Raw genomic sequence first — 19,318 nt, 5'->3', positions numbered from 1 at the left:
CATGATTTGTCGGAGTCTCTCAACACGTAATATCTCCCGGCAGACAATGAAACAAGCTTTCTCGGATGGCACTAATTATTTTGTATTTATGCACCTCGAAATCGCCCAAATAATGTTTCAAAAGCAGTTACTTGCTAAGTTAAGATGGACTGGTGACAAGACGTCCCCTATTATTGCAAGCTAATATTTCCTTTTCAGTCATTGGTGATAAAAGATGAATTACTTGAGTAATTTTTGGTAGGTTCAAATCACTAGATGACTGCAGTTTAGAGTGAAATCATTTTAGAACTCCTCTAGGCATTTTGAAATGGACTGCTCTCTTTTCGAACTGAACTACAGATTTGGAAGTGCATCTATGTTACCAGCAGTCCTTCGAAAACATCTGCCAGCTACCTTTAATATATACCTGGTTTTACCGTCATTTTGTTCAATTACCTCAATATTTGTCATGTAATATTGTTTTATTCCTACTAAATTGTATGCGAAACACCGAGGGAACTAAAGCTTCGACTCCAGAAATGTGAACCCAAATGCTTTAGCCCTACAATTCTAAAATTGAAAGAAGTCGTCCAGCTGTAGCACCTTTACATTGCCTAGACTTCCTACCACCCGGAGGTAGCAGGAGAGTTGGGATACTGCCAAGTTGCCAAGCCTAGACAGGAACATTCTAGATGCATAGGTTGGGTTCTAATCACGTATCTTCGGGTCATTAAGTGAGCGTCGTAACCGCGGAGCCAACCTGGTCTACAAGTCTGCAGTACCTTTGTTGTAGTCTACTCTCCTTGACATTACGTGATAAGGAAAGAAGCTGTTCCGGCAGTCACTGATATTGTTTCCGTAAAATGCTTAATAGAGGAAATCGCCCATCTATTACGTGTATGTTTTCCTCTACTTACTACTACACTACTATGAAGTGGACACGAGCTCGTCTTTTCTGTGACCATCCCAGACTGAGTTTTAAGGGTCGTCTGATTGACGTCCTGAAAGGTATTTCACTTTGCATGTGGAAATATGAGGAAGTTGACTGACGTACTCAGTCAGATTAAATGATTTGAATTACCGGGAAATCGGAATCTGTACTGTTGAGCGTTGTTCCCACTCTGCTCACGTCTGTCATCTTTGCTAGACCGACGGATAAATCACAATAAAAAATAAGTGATGTATGACCAGTATAAACTTGAGCAATGAAAATTGCGTGTAGTTTTATCGACATTGTCATCGTAAACACCGGTGATCAACACGAATGTGGGCAGTGGTTTTCATTCGTCCAGTCTCCAGATGACCTTGGGAGGATCACGTAAATACGTTTGCGATGAAGCGTTTATCAATTAATTTCAGTGATTGCCGTTACAGCCTGAGTAAGTAATTCACTTGCCAAAGTTTTATTACTTATACTAAGAAGGAAAAAGTAGTTGCGCATTAAAGAACCGCAGAATTACGCAAATATTCTAATGATTTTGCCTTCACACTATTCAGACATTCTAATAGTCATGTAACACTTCAGTCTGTTGACTAGCTGTCATTACGTTTTCTCTTCTTCAATGGCTGTTGCACCTAGCGATTCGGTATATCGGTTTGAACTCCGAAACAAATTTGGTTTTCGAAGATTCACCACTAAAAAGGTATTCTAAATGGTTTGAGTCGAAACCTATTCACTACGAAAGGTTATATTCTTACGAACAAGTGCGCATAAAATTCGTTTGGTGCACCAATAATAAACAATCATAAGCTGAACTGTTGTTGTTGAACTAAATGAAAAATGATACTATAGAACGTTTACTACGAAACGACTTTTGGAAGGACGAAATGCTAGAATGGTAAACCTCCGAACACTGGTTCTCTCCGTATTGTGGAGGGAGGCTTACTGAAAGGTATCACATCTAGGACAAAACTCATTAAGTCATGTCAGAAGACGTAACACCTTTCGCAATCAGGTCTTGCTACAAAACTACATTCCGAACACTTAAATTACTTTAATAAATATAACAACCCCGATGTAAGTTGCTGTGGACTGCAGTCACATTGTGATGAGAAACTTTCTACCTATTTCGTCTGTACGCTTGCTTCAAAGAAGACCCAGTGAACATCTAGGTAAACTCAATTAGTTGTATGACCAATGCTTTTCGGATTGCCCCATTAACTCTACCCATAAGGGTAGGACATCCTCTACCAATTAGACAACTCTGCTTTGCCGTCTGATTTGTCCGACAGGGTTCCACAGACAATGCGTAATTCTCCGAATTTGATCCCAGTCAGGGGATGACTATTTCACCGAAAAATATTCTCTAACATGATTGCCTTGATGGGGCACACAATGAAGGCTACTATAAATTAGACAGTAGCACCCCAGGTTGCTCATATCGTTATCAAACTGTTAATTAAAATGAAATGAGACACGGTGTGGATCGTCTAATAAAACCACATTAAGTCAGAAACATTTATGTATTCATCCTCCCTTCAGGAGTGTCATTGCCAGGTGCTGTGGTAAAACCCTAAGCCTCTGTCTTTCGGGGCAATCCCAACGATAGTTATTGCCTGACTACCTGGGAGATAGAAGGTAAAAGAATAAAGAAACTAGTACATCCTGATGAGCAGAACGGTAGATGTTTGGAACATAATTTGGGAGAATTTGTCTACAGTGATGTGAAGACATACATCGTCCGAAATCCGGGTTGTAATCAGTTGTTCAGTGTAGCTGAACGATTAATTTGAAATAAACTAAAATAATTCCGCCTTTTGTGTCTGCACCAAAAAACATTGATATCTAGATTATCGTGCCACGGAGAACCTGAACCGATCTCTTTACCATACTTAGTTGGAGGTACCATAAACAAGAGACAAATATTGAGTTCAGTTGAACCATACCTGGAGTAAACCAAATTAGCGCGATATGTTGGCATTCATTCACGTCCCCTTGGAATTTCTATCGACCTAGTACTTCATTCTCCATTTCAAGAAGGTTTAAGAGTAGTAGTAAGAAATCACCTTTTGTATACTACCCGCGCGCAATATAATGGTTTAGAGAAAATAATTAAAAAAAGTTTTTAATGCTGAGATTTTCCGTTCCTGATGTGAGTCAAGTTCTGGGTGGAAATCTATTGTGCAGTGAGTTTTCCGACAATTAGTCAAGAATTACTTAGTCAAAAATTCTGCAGTAAAACATAAAAATAAATTACTCTTATCTTAGTCTTCTCACTTATCCGCGATGTTTGACGAGTTTTACGTTCAAACTTTTGCGGTGGCGTCTACAAATTCTTCATCAGCGATCTTGAAAAGTCGCTTCTCACTCGCTATGTTCAGGTGACAATTTGATGGATGTTTATATATCAGGCGTTGGTTAGAGCTATTCAAAATCTAATCTGGGGTATTAGGCAATTTTCTATGGTGGACTTAAATCTAAGCGCCTTGAATGAAATGATTTCGGAGATAGAAATCCAAAAACGACAACTAAAATTTTAGCTGCTTTTCAAGTGAATGTACGTGTTCATCGGGACTAAAGACCTGAAGAGAGCTAACACACCCACCGAAATTATATCTCACAACTATGCAACATTGCACCACGATTGAGTCAAACAAAAACGGATAAAGTGTATAGACCTTCCTGGCAGTAAATATTGTAGGAAACCATTTTAAGGGCTGGCTGTAGGTTCTAACGTTGCTTACTAATTTTTAACTTTCGGCGTATCACTATCCTCAAAGTACTAGGATCCGTGTAACTTATTTGTTTCTGCATGAGAGTTCTTCATTTCGACCCGTCACAAGCAAAGCTCATCCTGAAACAAACTTATTGCTGCGGCACAGATCATCTAGTTGCGGTCTATCCCAAGGGGATAGTTCTGTTGTGCAACACGAGTGATATTTGCACATGCTGGAAGTGACTGTTTCGCGCCTCGTGAAGGAACATCAAAATTATAAATACCGGTCAGCAGCTGTATTCACATAATACAACAGAATTTTTTAAAGCTACGACGTGTCCCTCATAGATTAGAGCAATCGGGCAATTAAGTTTAGAGTACCGGTTCAAACTTTTGAGGCCCATTTAGGCATCCAGGGGTCTCAGTGATGATTTGAAACCACTGTACCAGACTTTTCTGCCGGAGGTAAGGTTGCTTCAGTGGGCAGTGAAATTTGATGAGCTGTAATATTGTGAATATAGATTAGGATTGTTTTTGGTTCGACCACATACGCAACAAACTTCAACATTTTGGTGCAAAAAGTTTTACTCCACTTGTAAAGGCTTTGCAGCTAAGAGGTCTGTGCGACTAGTGGGGCCCCGCAGTCGTGCTATTTTGCAAACGACTGACTTTCTACTGCCTTAACCTGTTTCGAATTGACCGATATTGCACCTGTAACGTATCATTCAAGGCCGAAAAGTTAAAATCAAGTGAAGAGTTGCATAATGACTCGATTACTTCAGTTGCTTTTGTTTTTCAGTCAGGCTAAATTTTTATCATAGAAATATTTTCCGCCTGATCACACTAATAGACCAGATAAAGGGAAAGCAACGAAACCGGTAGGTTCTTTTGTTCCACGTAGCTACTATTGTTTATGGTACACCCGCAATGTGGTACGGGCCTCATTGGGGAATGCTCAGAACACTGATCTGATCGATTGATTCATGCAAATTTACGAAATGCTATAAGGGGCATACCCGGATATTTAAACCCATTAGTTAAGCACAGAATACTTGTGTAACGCTACTGATGACCTTTCTCATTAGATGAATTATTTCTGGACATGGCTTGCAGGAATAGTTAACTCGTTAAATCTAAAAATACGATGCCTGTGGAAGCTGAAGAAATCTATTTTCTTTTCCGGAGAGAGGTTTTAGATTATTTAGTTTTTGGAACGCTCGAATTTGTTCAGATTAGCCTTGGCAAAGATGCAAACTTGAACGCAAGCTGAGATAACTTTGGCCTGGTTTGGACTTGAGAATCCAGAAATAGGAGTGAGCGAAGAGGTGTGAGCGCCGTGGAGAGAAAGAATTGTTTTTCTGGTTTTAAGACAATGATCGTGTCATGGAAGAAACCAAATCCCAGTGGATAGGGAATCTAACAATCTTGTGTTGGCTTCAAATTTAACTCAACTGACACCTCCAGTCGTCTTTCTCTAGCTCAGTGGCTGTCTAAATCAGAAAAAGCTTTTACGAATATCATATCGCAGCCAGCTTCCAGAGTGTACATAAACACAAATCAACCAATCCTGACAAAAGTAACAAATTGCATGTTCCGGATGAGAATTGAAAAAAAAAACGGAGAGAGGAACCAAATGCTATATTTAGGAGCAGAACAATTGACTGAAGAAGCACGAAAGTTTTGAGTAAATGCTTTGGATTTGAAAGTACTTGAGCTCGCAACCTTTTGCAAAGTATTTTGATGTCAGTAAGAAACGCACACAAATATTCATCGAAACTCTTGTTTATAACCTTCAACTTAATATGGCGCATGAGGTTCGTCTGAAAATGCCGAAGATCAGTGTGGTAGCCCATGCTATAGTTGTACCTTTTAGTCCCGATGTTCGCGGTTTTAAATGACGAATGCCGGGATTTAGGGCCAGACCTGGATCACCAACTGTCCTAGCCGAACTTGCTGTGTGGAAACGCGCAGGTAACGAAAAGCAGAGTTTTCGCTTCGTTCAGTACTGGTATAACAGAAGAGGACAATAGTTGGGTTATCAAAATAACCAGGTCGTGGTGAGGTAGCGACCTGTGCTAACCTGCATTGCAAAGAAGAGAGCAGATGCGGAGATTGAGAAACAGTGATCGTTTATTGGGTACCTACATCACATAGGCCACCAAAGTTCAATTATAACGCTTAGAAATACTGGTTCAAGTCATAATGCAATGTCAGGGTTATAAAAAACAGGCAGAAACGGAATCGCTTGTACGGGATAAATGGAATGCACTCACACATAGAGTGAAAATGTACCCATTGTGAAAGTGTAGAACAGGCTCAATGCAAACAATGGGCAGTGTTGCCCAGGCTCACACAATGTGAGTAGTTTATCGCTATGTCAGTACGGACGAGACAGTCATGATTAGCTAGCGCCAAACAGGATAGAAATGCACAATCGTTCTCCTGCAGGAACGGATGTGCGGCTAAAAGAAGAGTGATGGCCCAAACGACGGGCACAAAGCAGGAGTTTTCGACTTCAGTCGGCTAACAAAGGAACGAAAATGTGCTGTTGCGTCAAATGTTTATGCTGGCTGAGTGATTGGCATCCAGAGATACAAAATGTGTCAAACCGGAGTTAACACGATTTCATATATTGGACGAGTGTAGTACCCCAAAACTATTAGACAAGTTGAAATAACTCAAGATCAACATATAGAATTGAAGCACAAGGGAGAGAACGCAACAAGTTCTGATCACATCGAAAGCGCACATGCTCTTTAGGTTTTGAACCAAACGAATGATTCACCCACTGAATCCACTGTCCATTTGAGAACAGCTACTATAGGATTGCGGTAAGGGCTTGGACATAGAAATTGGTTTTATTCTTCAGGCAAACTATTCAAAATGAACATAAAGAAATGCAAAATACGGTAAACGGGATGCTCAGCTTTCTTATAATGTCCACTCATAGATAGGCGTCCTAGGCATTCCCCTCTTGGAAAATGGCCAACCAAAGCGGTTTTTCACTTCTAAGCAAGATGCTTCATGGGCCAGAAGTTCAGTGTAACAACAAAAGTTGTGCTTCCCAAGTATTAAAAACGGTAGCCTTATCTCAGTGGTTTGAGAGGTAACCGGCATTCAACGACACGGATAAGAAAGGACGTTTTTCCAGTGGGACTTTGCATGTTTCAAAAATAGTTCCATCTGAATATAGATAAAAGGTTCTACTGAGATTATCAGAACAAATTTCAAAAATGACGGAATATAGTGGTCTATCCTGGAGAAAACAGCATGGTGCAGATTTATTTTCCTGATGTAACATATTACTTATGAAGTTTCCCTCTGAGAGTCCAATTTGAGGCTTGTCAGGAAGTCGTAGGTTAGTCGCAAATTTTCGGCAAACCCAAGTGCTACTTGAACGGCAGTGTACAAATTTGGCGAATCACTCACAATTACAACTTACTGTGGTTCAAATGAGAGATTCAACTGAATCTCTCGTGCATCATATTCCAACGAGCCTTGAGCACAGCGAAAGCACAGGTAGTAAATTTGCGGGCAGTGTGCTATCTGACAAAAATGTATCCTGCTACGTTTACTGTTGTTCCAAATGAAACATGAGGCTGTCTTCGTGCAGCACATTCAGACGGAGATTGTTAAAAGTGAATCACTCAACTGAGTTTTTAGTTAACAACGGTAACTTTTGCAACTGACTACATTTCGTCAAAATCGAGTGCATTTTTTCACCATATCACCTAATTAAAGTGGTTGCCTGAATGATATCAGTTTTCAACTTAGTGCTACGAAGTAAGGCGCGCATTTGGTAAAAATGAAGCTTTTATTGCCATCCTCATTCAGCTATAGCAGCCTTTCTTTACCTAGCTGGCATTCCACGCAAAAGAAGAACGAGGGCTGGGATACTGCCAGATTTTCAAAGCCTAGACAGGGGAAGTCAAGATGCAACGGCCAGATCCAAACCACTGACCTTCTGGGCAGTAACTTCTTACTCAAAACACTGAACCCTCTCTAACCATCATAATTTACGCATGTACTAGGAAAGCTTTCTTCAGGCGGGAATCGTTCATTGATATCGTCTAGATGGGGAATATCAAACATTATTAGGGCTAATTTATTCAATATTACAAGGCCTAATTCCAAACTGAACTTTTTACAGGTAACGACGAATATCAGTGTACATTTTGTAGCTAAGCCAACGGCAACTATTTAGCAATCAAGATACAATTGGGATGACAGACTGCTTGAACTAACCTCATATTGAGCCACTTGATCGTCTCTGGTCAAACACATGTACCGTTTCAGCCAAACGACAATTCTCTTGAGCATTGCTCCGCCAAAGACCCCCTTGTGGACATCTAACCTAGGCTAACAAGCTATGATAATGTTTTGTCTAAGAATTCTTCAGGAATAATACGACTAGAATAAAGCTCAGAGATACTGAGGCTATGCGATGTATTAAGCCGTACTTGTAGTTTGAACCAGAATAGTCTGTGCTGGATGTGCACGACCTTCAATTTAAAACAGATTCTCTATTTATGCAGCAATGTGAAAGAAAATGTAAGGACACACACTACAGACAACCCATTTAGTACAAACAACCCACAGTTTTAGTATTCCCGGATTTCCAAGGTGCACTTGAGTCTTATAATACCCCTGACCATACTCTTGATGTCAAAATCAGTGAAAGTTTTATGTTTATGCTAATATCGAGCACTATTATCCAAAAATTTACAGATACATTTCCAGTGAGCTGTTGTCATTGCTTGTTTAAAGCAGATATCGACGGTAAGCAGCAACGTTGTTGTTGGAAGCAAGCTCGAAAACCTGTAATCAAAGAAACGACTGAGACGATGGAATTTGACAAATAGAGAGCAAACATCATGGGAAGGAACCTCTCCATTTTATCTCCGGAAAGGCGACGGAGAAGAAATGTTGGGGCTAATTACATCTTAATTCTTATCCCCAGTGTTCATGCCGGTCTGAGTCAGTCAAGATGCAAATGGTGATGCGGCAACTAAGAGGACAAAGGTTCATGTTAATCCCAAAATATCAACCTAATCTTGGCGAAGAACACTAAATTGAAATTACGTTGGGACTAGAGGGAGTCTCTTCTGAATTGCACCTGAATTCCTCGTTTAGCCAATTCGTCATATGAATGTGTTGTGCAAAGGCCGCCTCATGTTTCACTTTTTGTTAGATGCCCGAAGCATTTCAGTTGATCAAAGAATTATTCGTCTTGTATGAAATAGAATAGATTCATTTTTAAGGGTATGAATTCACAATTAGCCTTTCCTCCAATGGTCGTGATAGTAATAATGGATCCCAGTGACCGCTCCTACATTCAGTGTGACTTCGATTCCACTTGTAACCCAATGCGTTCACTTGACTGCAAACCTGTTGTTTTACTTACCTTATTCACCAAAAGGAATGATATGTACACAGTTGAGGAAATAACGACATATATTTTAATTCTGTATTTTGTCCAACCGTAATTCAGAGTAACTAATTCAGTATCTCAAGGATCACTATTGTAATGTTGAATTAGGATGCCGTTCTGGTTTCTTTATTTTTACTGGATCGATGGAAGAGGTCCGTAGGCTTCATTGGGTCACCAGGTATTCGTTTGTTCATGTGGATTACAGTTTCAATAGTCATGCATTTTTCATGAAATCGTGAAACGTGTGACAATGTGATTCAAACCAAAAGCGCTCCGATGGGATCGTAAACAATCCATCGACCCAGTATTTCCCTTAGGAAATTACGATTGTCCTGTACAGCGTTCCCGCGTAGACTGTTCACGACACCGCAAATACGTGTCCCATTCTTGGTTACACAAACACTGACGAGGATGGCTGTTTACAGATCACCAACTGAAATATGCGTAATTAAAACAAACGATCTAGTGCACATCCAGATTGTTGAATCAGGACTACTTTGCGTTCACGCATTACCAATTTCTCCGATTTATTTGATTAGGTTCACTTCGTTTTGCGTATGTTGACTGCTAAAACAATTGGGAACAACGACTCAGTTTGCGTAACTGCTCAAAGTCTCGCTCAGCTGTTTGAAGAAGTACGTTGAAAACCAGGATTTAGACATCAGAACCATGATAAAACAAGCGTCAAACAGACAAATACTCATCAGTTATCCAAACCAAAAGTTTAAGCTCATTTCTGAAGGTAAAACTCTGTACATTCACAATCTAGTAGTCTGTCTTAAAGTGGGAAGACGCAACTGCTGACAAAATGCATTTGTGTACACAAGTTCGACCGAAACCGTCGATCGGCAATAACAGCGTCTAATACTTTGGTTGCAGGATTTGCGAAATTCACATCCACATCACTTACTTGAAAAGCCCTTCTATCTTTTTTGATAGCGCATTTATTCTCGTGTGACCACACCAAGGAGGGGGAACCACTGGACTCGAGTTTCGCTCTTATAAGAGCCCATTAGCACTGCATATCCTTGACCGTGCCGGGGTTTGAACTGTGCACATCTAACATGCTAGGCGACCGTGTTACCACTACTATATTAGGACAGGCGGGGGTAACCTAATAATCACGTCTGAACAGGCACGCTTGAGCGACGTCATTGTTTTACATGTTGTCTCCAATAAGGAGCCATTCTAGTTACATCTTTTAGTTCATCTTTCCGCCAGGTAGATGCCGTGCGATCAAACTTTCCGTAAGCTTCGGACAATTCGCAGATGCACGTGCGCTGATATCTGGGTGGGTGACTGCCCCTCAGCCTTTCCCACTTCTGGCTACATGCAATTACTCCAGAAACATTATGTAGGAGGGGAGATGAAGTAGCGTACGTTTGATTGTGGTGGACTGCGCATCAACTTGGTAAGCGAGAAAAGTTCACAGAGTAGAGGCCAAAGATAAGAGCGGAATAAAATAAAGGAAAAACCCGACATTAAGTGTCCGCACCAAAAAACCCGGCGTTCTAGTTAGGAATAGAACCAGATAAACTAAGGTAATGCAGGGACTTCGGAAGGATGGAGGTTTGTTCGCTTGTCACAGTAATGTCTATCTATTAGTGTAGTTCTGTATGTCTGTCATCTTTGTGTTATTGGAGTGGGGCATGCGCACTAACAGAGGCCAAGGTGACAGCAAACCCTGCAGGGATGTTCACCACCACACCGTCGTTGTATTGAAAGTACTTCCTAGTTGACAGCTGATAAAAGTGTTCTAGGTGGGCGTTCTACAAGCTTTCGCGAATTTTCAGTCCTAACCAGAGTCAAATTCAGGTCATTTAATCCTTATTCGGTCTTCTTCTGAGGGCTGATTCTTGTCGCCTTGTCCGCAGGTGTGTGAACTAGGTTGCGTATTACGCCAATGGGCCAAAATTCACGAAGCAGGTTATGTGGCATTATTTTGACTGCAACACCTGAGGAGAATCGAAACGGCAACATTGTTTTCTACCAGCATTCTTTCAGTTGCAGCTAAAGATTTTAGAGTTGCTTGAATATCCACTGCATACTAGGAATCGTAATAATGGAATAATGACGTTACTGCAAAGCTGACTGCATGCTTGATTGCGCAGTAAGATCTGTCAGCTGGAACGCCATCACATATATCGGGCTGACCAGGATTATCATCAGCGACGTAAAGAAAGGATGGGTTCCTCGAAGTGTGTGTTGCATGAATTCGGCTCATTGGGAGAAAACGGTCTACTTTTCAGTTTATAGTCCGATTATTGGTAACTTTCAGCGACAGCTTAATCTGTTTCCAGTATGCTCAGAACTTGTTTGTCCTAAACGTTACTAGAATCTGACTCACTCATAATTGACTCCTTTAGTTCTGTTGACTTTGCTGCCCACGCTTCATCCCGAATAGCACCGAAGGTCGTATGTAAAGAGATAAAATAACAGTGGATTACAGGAAGCTTTGGTTTTTACTGCTTGTTTCCCCCCAAAATGACTGGAATTTATCACTTCAGTGTAGACACGTGACCAACTTCTTCGAGCTTCACCCGAATAAATGTTGCCCAAAATGCCCAAAACTACTTAGATATGTGTGAGTATTGTTCCACCTTTTTTGGTAAAATAACTCCCAAGAATAAAAATACGAGGGTACAAAGTGCGGTTGAAAGACTGAGAAAGCCAAACAAGACAGGTAAACGAAGCCGTGGGAAGTAAGATTACACTGGAGATGTTGCTGCTGTTCCGCTAGACATCAGCCATAGCTTGGAGAATCGAAAACGTCCATTGTCTCGTACTACTGAAGCAAGCTTGCTTCAAACTTTTAAACACCTTCCGGTTTTTAACCGAGCTTGGTCATCTGTTCCTCAGTGTTGGCGGACCACAGGTTGGACACACTGTGGTTAACATAAGCTTTAGGAAATCAAGAGAGTGACCCACTTGATCCGTTTTAGTTCCAAACAGGGAGTCGATATAACAATTCACTGTAATGACAAACTTCATAACATCTTCACAGAGCCGTTTGTCTCAACAAGCCGCGACCATCGATTTAGTACGCTTAAAGTCTGATGTCTGCTGCAAGCCACACTACAGAAACATCATTTCACTGACCAAGCGACAATATTTTCTGGGAAATTTGCACGCAATAACGTCATTAAATCAACTGAAATCTGGAAAAATTTGCTAGGAAGTCCCACATTGATCAGAAATAAGGTGATTTATTCGTTTAAGAATGTCATGAAATTCCCGCTATCGATTAACACAGTGAACTTAAAGCAATGCAATAAACGCAAGATCCAGTCTGATGAAGCAAATATATATATCTATCTTAAGAAAATATGTAAAAAGTTCTAGGATAGACAGAACGGCTACTTTTAAAATTTTCAACCTGGCTTACCTGACCAAAGTTACTTATTGAATAAATCCAATTTTTACGTTAACTTATAAATGAATTTGAACGTAATTCTTTGCTCACAGCGTTCATGAGGTGCGTTTCTTTTGGAAGCCCAGAGAGGAAAATTGTTGACTAGGATCGGTCGGTAAAAGCAACTGAATTCAACTGGTTGTTTGATTACTCCATCATCAGTTACGTTCCTTTGGGTGCTCCAGTATTCACAACCAACAGTTTTCCAAGTTTAATTTTTTTTTAGCTTTCGAACGCAAATTTCAAAAGAGTGGCTCAAAGTATTCAAAGTTAATCGTGTCACTGTAGAAGATCAGGTGCTTAAATGAGACCTTAGCGAGCTTTTGCGAAACACATTCAGTTAAAGAAAATTACAACCAGCAGGTTCTTACAGGGTTTGCGCAAAAATCTGTCACTCTTATCAACTGGGAACGCTAATGGGTTATGAACATAATATGGAAGTGTAAAGTGAAGTTATCGCCTGATCCCAAAGGGTCCTGCAACAAAGGCATTCTAAGCCTTGCCGAGACCCGTTAATATGTTCTATGGTTGTCGGGTACGGGAGGAATTCGTTTATTCTTTTCATGCTGTCACTTTTTCTAGGTAAGGTACTCGTTGACTAGATCGGATGCCTGATGCATTTTATTGGCATTTCATCTTATTGATGTGCTTAGTATCCGTAAAGCTTTCAACTTGTCGAAACGTTATAAGTAATTCTGAGGTTGGTAATATTGATACTTCTTTATGCAGCCTACAGACTTCAAATAAGGAACGGTTGTATAATGGCTTTCGACTTTTGGACAGGACGAAATCTCGATAGGATATTCACAAATCTGCTCATAATGATGATGTATTATATAAACAACATTTACAAAGTGTAAACTGATGAGTTTGAGAAACAGTCCTGTTCACCTCATCAACCCGCACAATGTTTTGTTCCGAAGAGAAGTGAGCTAGTTTGTCAGTTATTAAAATGAACACCACTCAATTTTCAGTCCGATCCACTCCGATCGGCGATAATGAGTAGCTGTAGGGGGGAAATGTGTCCACAAAGCCGCATAAATGAGCATCCTTATTTTGGAAACCATTTGTTGCTCAGTCACTGTGCTCTTATTGGGTATCAGCCATGAATACTTATGGCTCTTTACTCACCCATCTTTTCTACCAACTTTGCTACTGATAGCATGTTAGTAGATCAGTAGATAGTAACAAAAACAGGTTGGTACATTTCTTAGTTTTTTGTGCGTGTACTGATGAGCAGGCATGAGATTGCACCCAGTATTGCATTACAGTACGCAGATTCTACTCGGATTTCTAAAATGCTACATTTGTACAACCATCAGTTTAGCAGTTTCAGAAACGGTACAACTATTTGTCGTGTGCCACATTGACCAGCTCTTGTCACACCGTCAGTGGCAGATTTATTACTTGAGTGGCACATTTTTCTGATCCATTTTAGCATGTTATTTTACGTATCCTTGGGGATTTTGTTGTGCTGCCTACCGAACAATGGATACTACCTTTTTCACGAGCCCGACTTCTACGCAAAGGAGGAAAGTCCAGTGTACAACCCGTTCAACACAGCGTGGGAAACCGTCATAAGGAAGTTACGGGGTCGAAATTCAGGAAGGCGAACAAGGCAAAGTAATCTACCAAACTTCCTAGAAGTTTAACTTACATTTTGCCATATGACAGTGTGTATACAATCCTGTTCAAACTGTTCATTATGATTAATCAAAACTAAATTTGTTCAGGGCAAATTTAGACACTGCTACCGACTATGAATTTCTGATCAAATAATTTTTGCAATTCAGCTAAACACTCAGAGACATGCAAGTTTGTTTGGGGACCTCAGGGACTATTGGTGATTTGACGAAAGTTGTATCAGATGATCAACATACCTACCAACATACTTTGCGGAATTATTCTCTCCAGTTCTGAGAATTTTCCTTACCTTATAATCCATCGCGTCAAATACATCCGGCATCTGGAATTTGCATCCGTCAAAATAAGAAGTTTCCTGTTCGATTCCTGATGTACACACCTGTACATAATATTACTCATATATTCGTCAAGCTACAAACCAAATTAGCGAACACTAGGTTGTGAATTCGCATGTTTAGTAAGCTAGACCATTGTAAGTCTTTTGGATATAACATTTGTCGGACAAAACGATGCACCAAGTAGGTCCTTTTCTCCCATACAAACAAATAGTCATTTATTATAGTACCCCTCGTCCTCATATCTATAGGTTTCAGAAGCATTTTTTGGTATTTTCTTTAGGTGGGTAACTTTTCATTCGACTTCTGCGCTCCTTTGCATACCCAGTAGGTTTTGACGGGACACCCATCTGGAAGCCAGCTGCATCTATCGTTTTATGATGTGATTAAACAAACTAACGTGCTCCACTAGGCCGCCTCATGTTTCATTTGACACGATATCCGAGATATCGGGACACATTTTCAGACGTAATACACTACTCGTAACGTTACTACAATCTCGTCGACAACCTACGATCGATTTCATCCTTCTTGGAGCAACCAAATTTTATTCAGCTTGGGTACATCTAGAACATAAGGTTGACGGTAGCTTGGGGACTGCGCATAGACGATGAGCCCCAGGAAGGGCGAGACGGTTCCTGGCCAGTCGAAAAGTTTCGGCAACCTTGAGAGCAGTGTATTGCGTCCGTAGAGAAATTCGTCCCGATAAGGGGAACCATCTCAGTGCGCAATAACGTCTAAAAATTCGCCACTGGCGACTACCTTATAGAGGAACAAAAGAAAGGAAGCTTCGCTCCCAATAATGAATACGCTAATCATTGGATCGTACAACTGACTCAGTGTGTTCACACCAAACTGGAAGGAGATGGTCAAACCTGCATTATACTAATTTAGTATATTTCTACAAATAATTGTCACACTGCTAGAAGAAGGAGCTGTGGACATCGAGGATGACAAGAACACTTCCATAAATATAAATCGGGATCTTCCACGTTTCAACTGGAGCATTTAGTACTAAAAATGTCTTCAGCCTATTACATACGTATTTCCCACAGCTTTGTTGTTCGGAGAATTCGAGTGATATTCCGAAAATTCCCATTTATAATACGAACACAGATGGGTTGACGAACATGTTTTCGGCTAGTTCTTTTTAAGTCATACAACTGCAAAGGTTAGGAGAGCAATATTTAACATATAAATGGAGAGAAAATTGAGCGAGATGACACTGGCTACCTATCGAAGAACAATTAGTTCAGGTCACCAATAGGATGACTTGAGCTAGTCAGTGCTGGGGGTGCTGTAGTTGTGTTCAGCACAAGGTGCATATGTGAGGGGAGGTGATTTGGACCGTGGTAAGTACAACACGCGAACAAAGCGTTTTTGTCGACAAAGGATCGGGCCGCGATGTCGTATGGCGATAGCGTAGGCAACTGCAATTGTGCGCTGCTGTACTGATCTGGGTTGACCAGCCGGCGCCTTGTAAGCAACGCGGAAACTTTGGCTGGGTATCACGTTGTGTGCAGTGTCAGCTAAATGTTGTACTACAGAGCTGGTTATCGTCCTCTTGGTGCCAGAAGCTATCCAGGCTGGATTGTGTTCCTTCATTCTTTGGCCGAGTTGCCTAGGCATGCGTCCGAGTAATGGTCCTTAAGTTGAATGTGACTTCTACAATTTATGGTGTCTCCCAAATGCTTGGACGGAGATGGGTCCCATAGGGACGCAATGCCAGAACGTCACAGTAATCAGTTTTACAATGGTGCTTGTCCCAAAAATTATGTGGACAAATCCTACAGTGTACTAGTTTTTCAGTCACGCTATAGATGTTGCAGATGAGTTCACTGAAATAATTTTGTATCTGTGTTGAGTTCGTTGAAATTTTACCAACTGTTAACAGTCATTCTAACCGGTGTGAATTCTACGTGAGGCTGGCTTGGTCAGCCGACTGACTTCCTCGTAGGGCTCTTTTCGTACAGCCACGTAAAGGATGAAAAAATTCAGTGGCGGTCAATAAATGACTTGGCAGCTAAGTATGAAAGCCAGTACCAGCGAACTCAGCTGCGCTAGTCATTGCCGTCTTCCTGGATGAGGACCCCGAGACGGACCATATCAATTGTTAGAGCCATTGTCAGACATGGCCTCAATGGAGCTCATGCGTCCAAGCTATTACCTTCAATGTATAGCTCCCTTCCCAATCCCCCACTAAACAGTTCACCTACAGTGCTGCATTCACGCACTAATTTATCACCCTCGGCTTCCAATACGCAGCTACCTACCACACCTCCCCGAATCATCGGTGAACGAAACTGTGACAGCTACAACCACTGTACGACAAGTAAGCGGTTATTACAGCTGACAATGATGATGGTGATGACTTGATGCTAATGTTGTAAAACGTTCCAAGCTTAATCAAAACTCCACAGTACTTGCCCATGTAACTCACAACCGAAATCGCGCCTTCCTTGGGAGCGCTCTAAGAGCCAAAAGCTCTTAGATGCTATTCCGAGGTAATATCCTATCCAAGCAGGGTAGACATCAACTAATGCATGAAATTTGTACAAACTGAATAACATGACAATGGGGATCAACCACTAGAAAAACGACCAAATATCTCTTTGATTGTTTATTGGATATTTTCACTATACCCGAATCTGACCCTTGGGAAAAACTAAACCGATCCAGGGAATGGAAACAACAGGACGATTACGTCTTGTGCTCTTGCTCGGGTGACTGATAAGTCCAGGATACTTTTCATTTCGCTCTCCTCTCCGGCAAAACCTCCAGTTAATTTTTCGCTTCCATGGGACACGTACCGCTATTGAGTACTCAAAATGATGACGCTAAAATGCGTTTATAATTCAAAGCTTTGTCGAAGCAGTCACAAAATTGTCAGTAGTTCTCTCTGTTAATACTCTGTCTGATGTGCGTGGGGTACTTGAAGAAAGGTTTAATACGTAAAGTAATTTCATACTGCTGAGTGAGACCACGTCCCTCGGCTGCTAAACTAAAATATGCGTCTACTACTGGCTTGACCGTGAACAATGCAGATGAAATGCAGTGTTTCATCAACCAAATTAAGATTGATCACATTGGTTAGTTTAATTGCCGAGAGGAGAAAAAATTTTGAGCGGCAATTTATTCCCGCGAGTGCAAATCATACCGGGGAACATCCACCAGGAGCGAAGTATCTAATAGAGCGAAGTATCAGAGCGAAGTATCTAATAGACAAGGAGTCACACACTAGTTGGTATCTACACGGGGATATACAGCATTCTGGGCACTTTTCTCGCCAGTCAGTTATATGTTTGAGAATGTGAATTGTGTTGAAGATGAGGGGCTTCATGTTTAAGGTCAGTTTCTCTAACTGGGACTATTTACAAACTACAGATGGTTGCTGGCAGTCGGTTTGGTTGACTAATTCTCAGCGATGAAGAATTGCTATAGCCAATATCCAGTGTGTCCACTCACTGTCCTGTCATTTTGATTGCGTTCGCTTATACGTACGTGTCTTACGAGCGAATTTTACCGCATAACATTTGTAATTCATTCGCAAAACTGACTCATCAAACAGGACATACGTCCTACGAAATCTGGCGTGAAGGACAGCGAAAAAAATTGACATTTATCTGTAAGCGATTTCAAATCAGCAAGGCAAATCTAAACCAACATATTTGTCATGAATCCCGTTCTTAGGTTACTGTGTCTTATAGTTAAAATAGTAAACTTGGTGAAAATTAAACCGCAAAGTAACAACGCTAGCTGCGATTCGTCCGACACAATAGCCAAGTTTTTAGGACAGCCACCTGTCTGGTAGCCCAAATGGTCAACTGGTTGGATGCCCTATGTGACTCGTGGGTGAGTTTGTCAAGTGGTGCTTGCTCTGGGACCACGGCTAGCTGAATGCTAGCACGGTTCATTTCTGGTGACAAAGAGCTGTAGTGCTCTGCATCCAGTCTTTGTTTACCTAAAACTGCACCGGACTTTAAGATTCGTGTGTGTAGTCAAAATCAAGCTATCCTAGATTGACAGATCTAGTAACACGTAAGTGCTAGTAGCTGACAGTGTCTTTTTCGCAGACGTCGAAATTGAGCAGAAAGCAACGAAATTCATCTTTTTTTATTGTATCTGGTCAGAATAAAAACAGAAACACAGCAAGTAAAATGAGGTAAGATCACATGGTAATATTGGTGATCCACGAGGAACTGTACTGCTGAAACGCAGGAAGAGCGAAGTTGGACGTAGTTAGACCATGTGTTTTAGAGATTTGATGGATGAAACGCATTGGGCATACTTGAAAATAAAATGGGGTGGGTGATGTAGTTGTTGAAGACAACTAGAAAAATAACTGAGGAGAAAAATAAATGCAATGGGTGAAAACCGGAGATTAAACTGTCGGAAACTCAAAAAAAATGAATATGAGGAAAGTACAACATGAAGTTCTGGATTTATCTGAAAGCCATCCTATCACGGTTTCAGTAGCAGTAACCGACGTTAGTAGAGTATTCCGAAATGATCGACGATAGAGGATCCCATAGAGACTATCCGCGAAGAAGCATAACACTGAACGCGAGCCCGGCAGCCTGTAGGGGAAGGCATCGAGAAACTATACAGCACTTTAGACAAATTCTCACCCAAAAAGTTGCTTGTCTATTATGGTGACTTAATTGCTGATTTGTCCAACCAGTTCCTAAATTTGATGGAAAATGTTTTCACGTTATCGGGATGTTATTGATCATGAAGGAAACCCATCATTAAGGAAACTACTCACAAGGTTGCTGAAAACTGTTCGACAGCCAGCCATCGGTTTCACCCTTCTTGGGGCTCATCAGGTGGGCGCAGTCCACGAGATTCCGTGAACCTTATG

The 19,318-nt window shown here is 41.1% G+C and overlaps 1 protein-coding gene across 1 annotated transcript in view; it reads right to left on the bottom strand.

Annotated features, from left to right (window-relative positions):
* Nucleotides 1-18,696: 18,696 nt before the first annotated feature.
* T265_06753 (hypothetical protein) overlaps nucleotides 18,697-19,318 on the bottom strand; it is a gene marked incomplete at both ends in the record, with an annotated part of 48,114 nt that continues 47,492 nt past the window's right edge. The window contains one exon of the mRNA XM_009172098.1: nucleotides 18,697-18,843. Coding sequence (XP_009170362.1) covers nucleotides 18,697-18,843 — 147 coding nt within the window. The remainder of the gene's footprint in view (nucleotides 18,844-19,318) is intronic.

The sequence above is a fragment of the Opisthorchis viverrini genome (assembly GCF_000715545.1).
Source record: "Opisthorchis viverrini unplaced genomic scaffold opera_v5_146, whole genome shotgun sequence".
Classification (NCBI taxonomy): Eukaryota; Metazoa; Platyhelminthes; class Trematoda; order Opisthorchiida; family Opisthorchiidae; genus Opisthorchis; species Opisthorchis viverrini.
The sequence above is the reverse complement of the archived record's forward strand: the minus strand, read 5'-3'. Positions and strand labels throughout refer to the sequence as shown.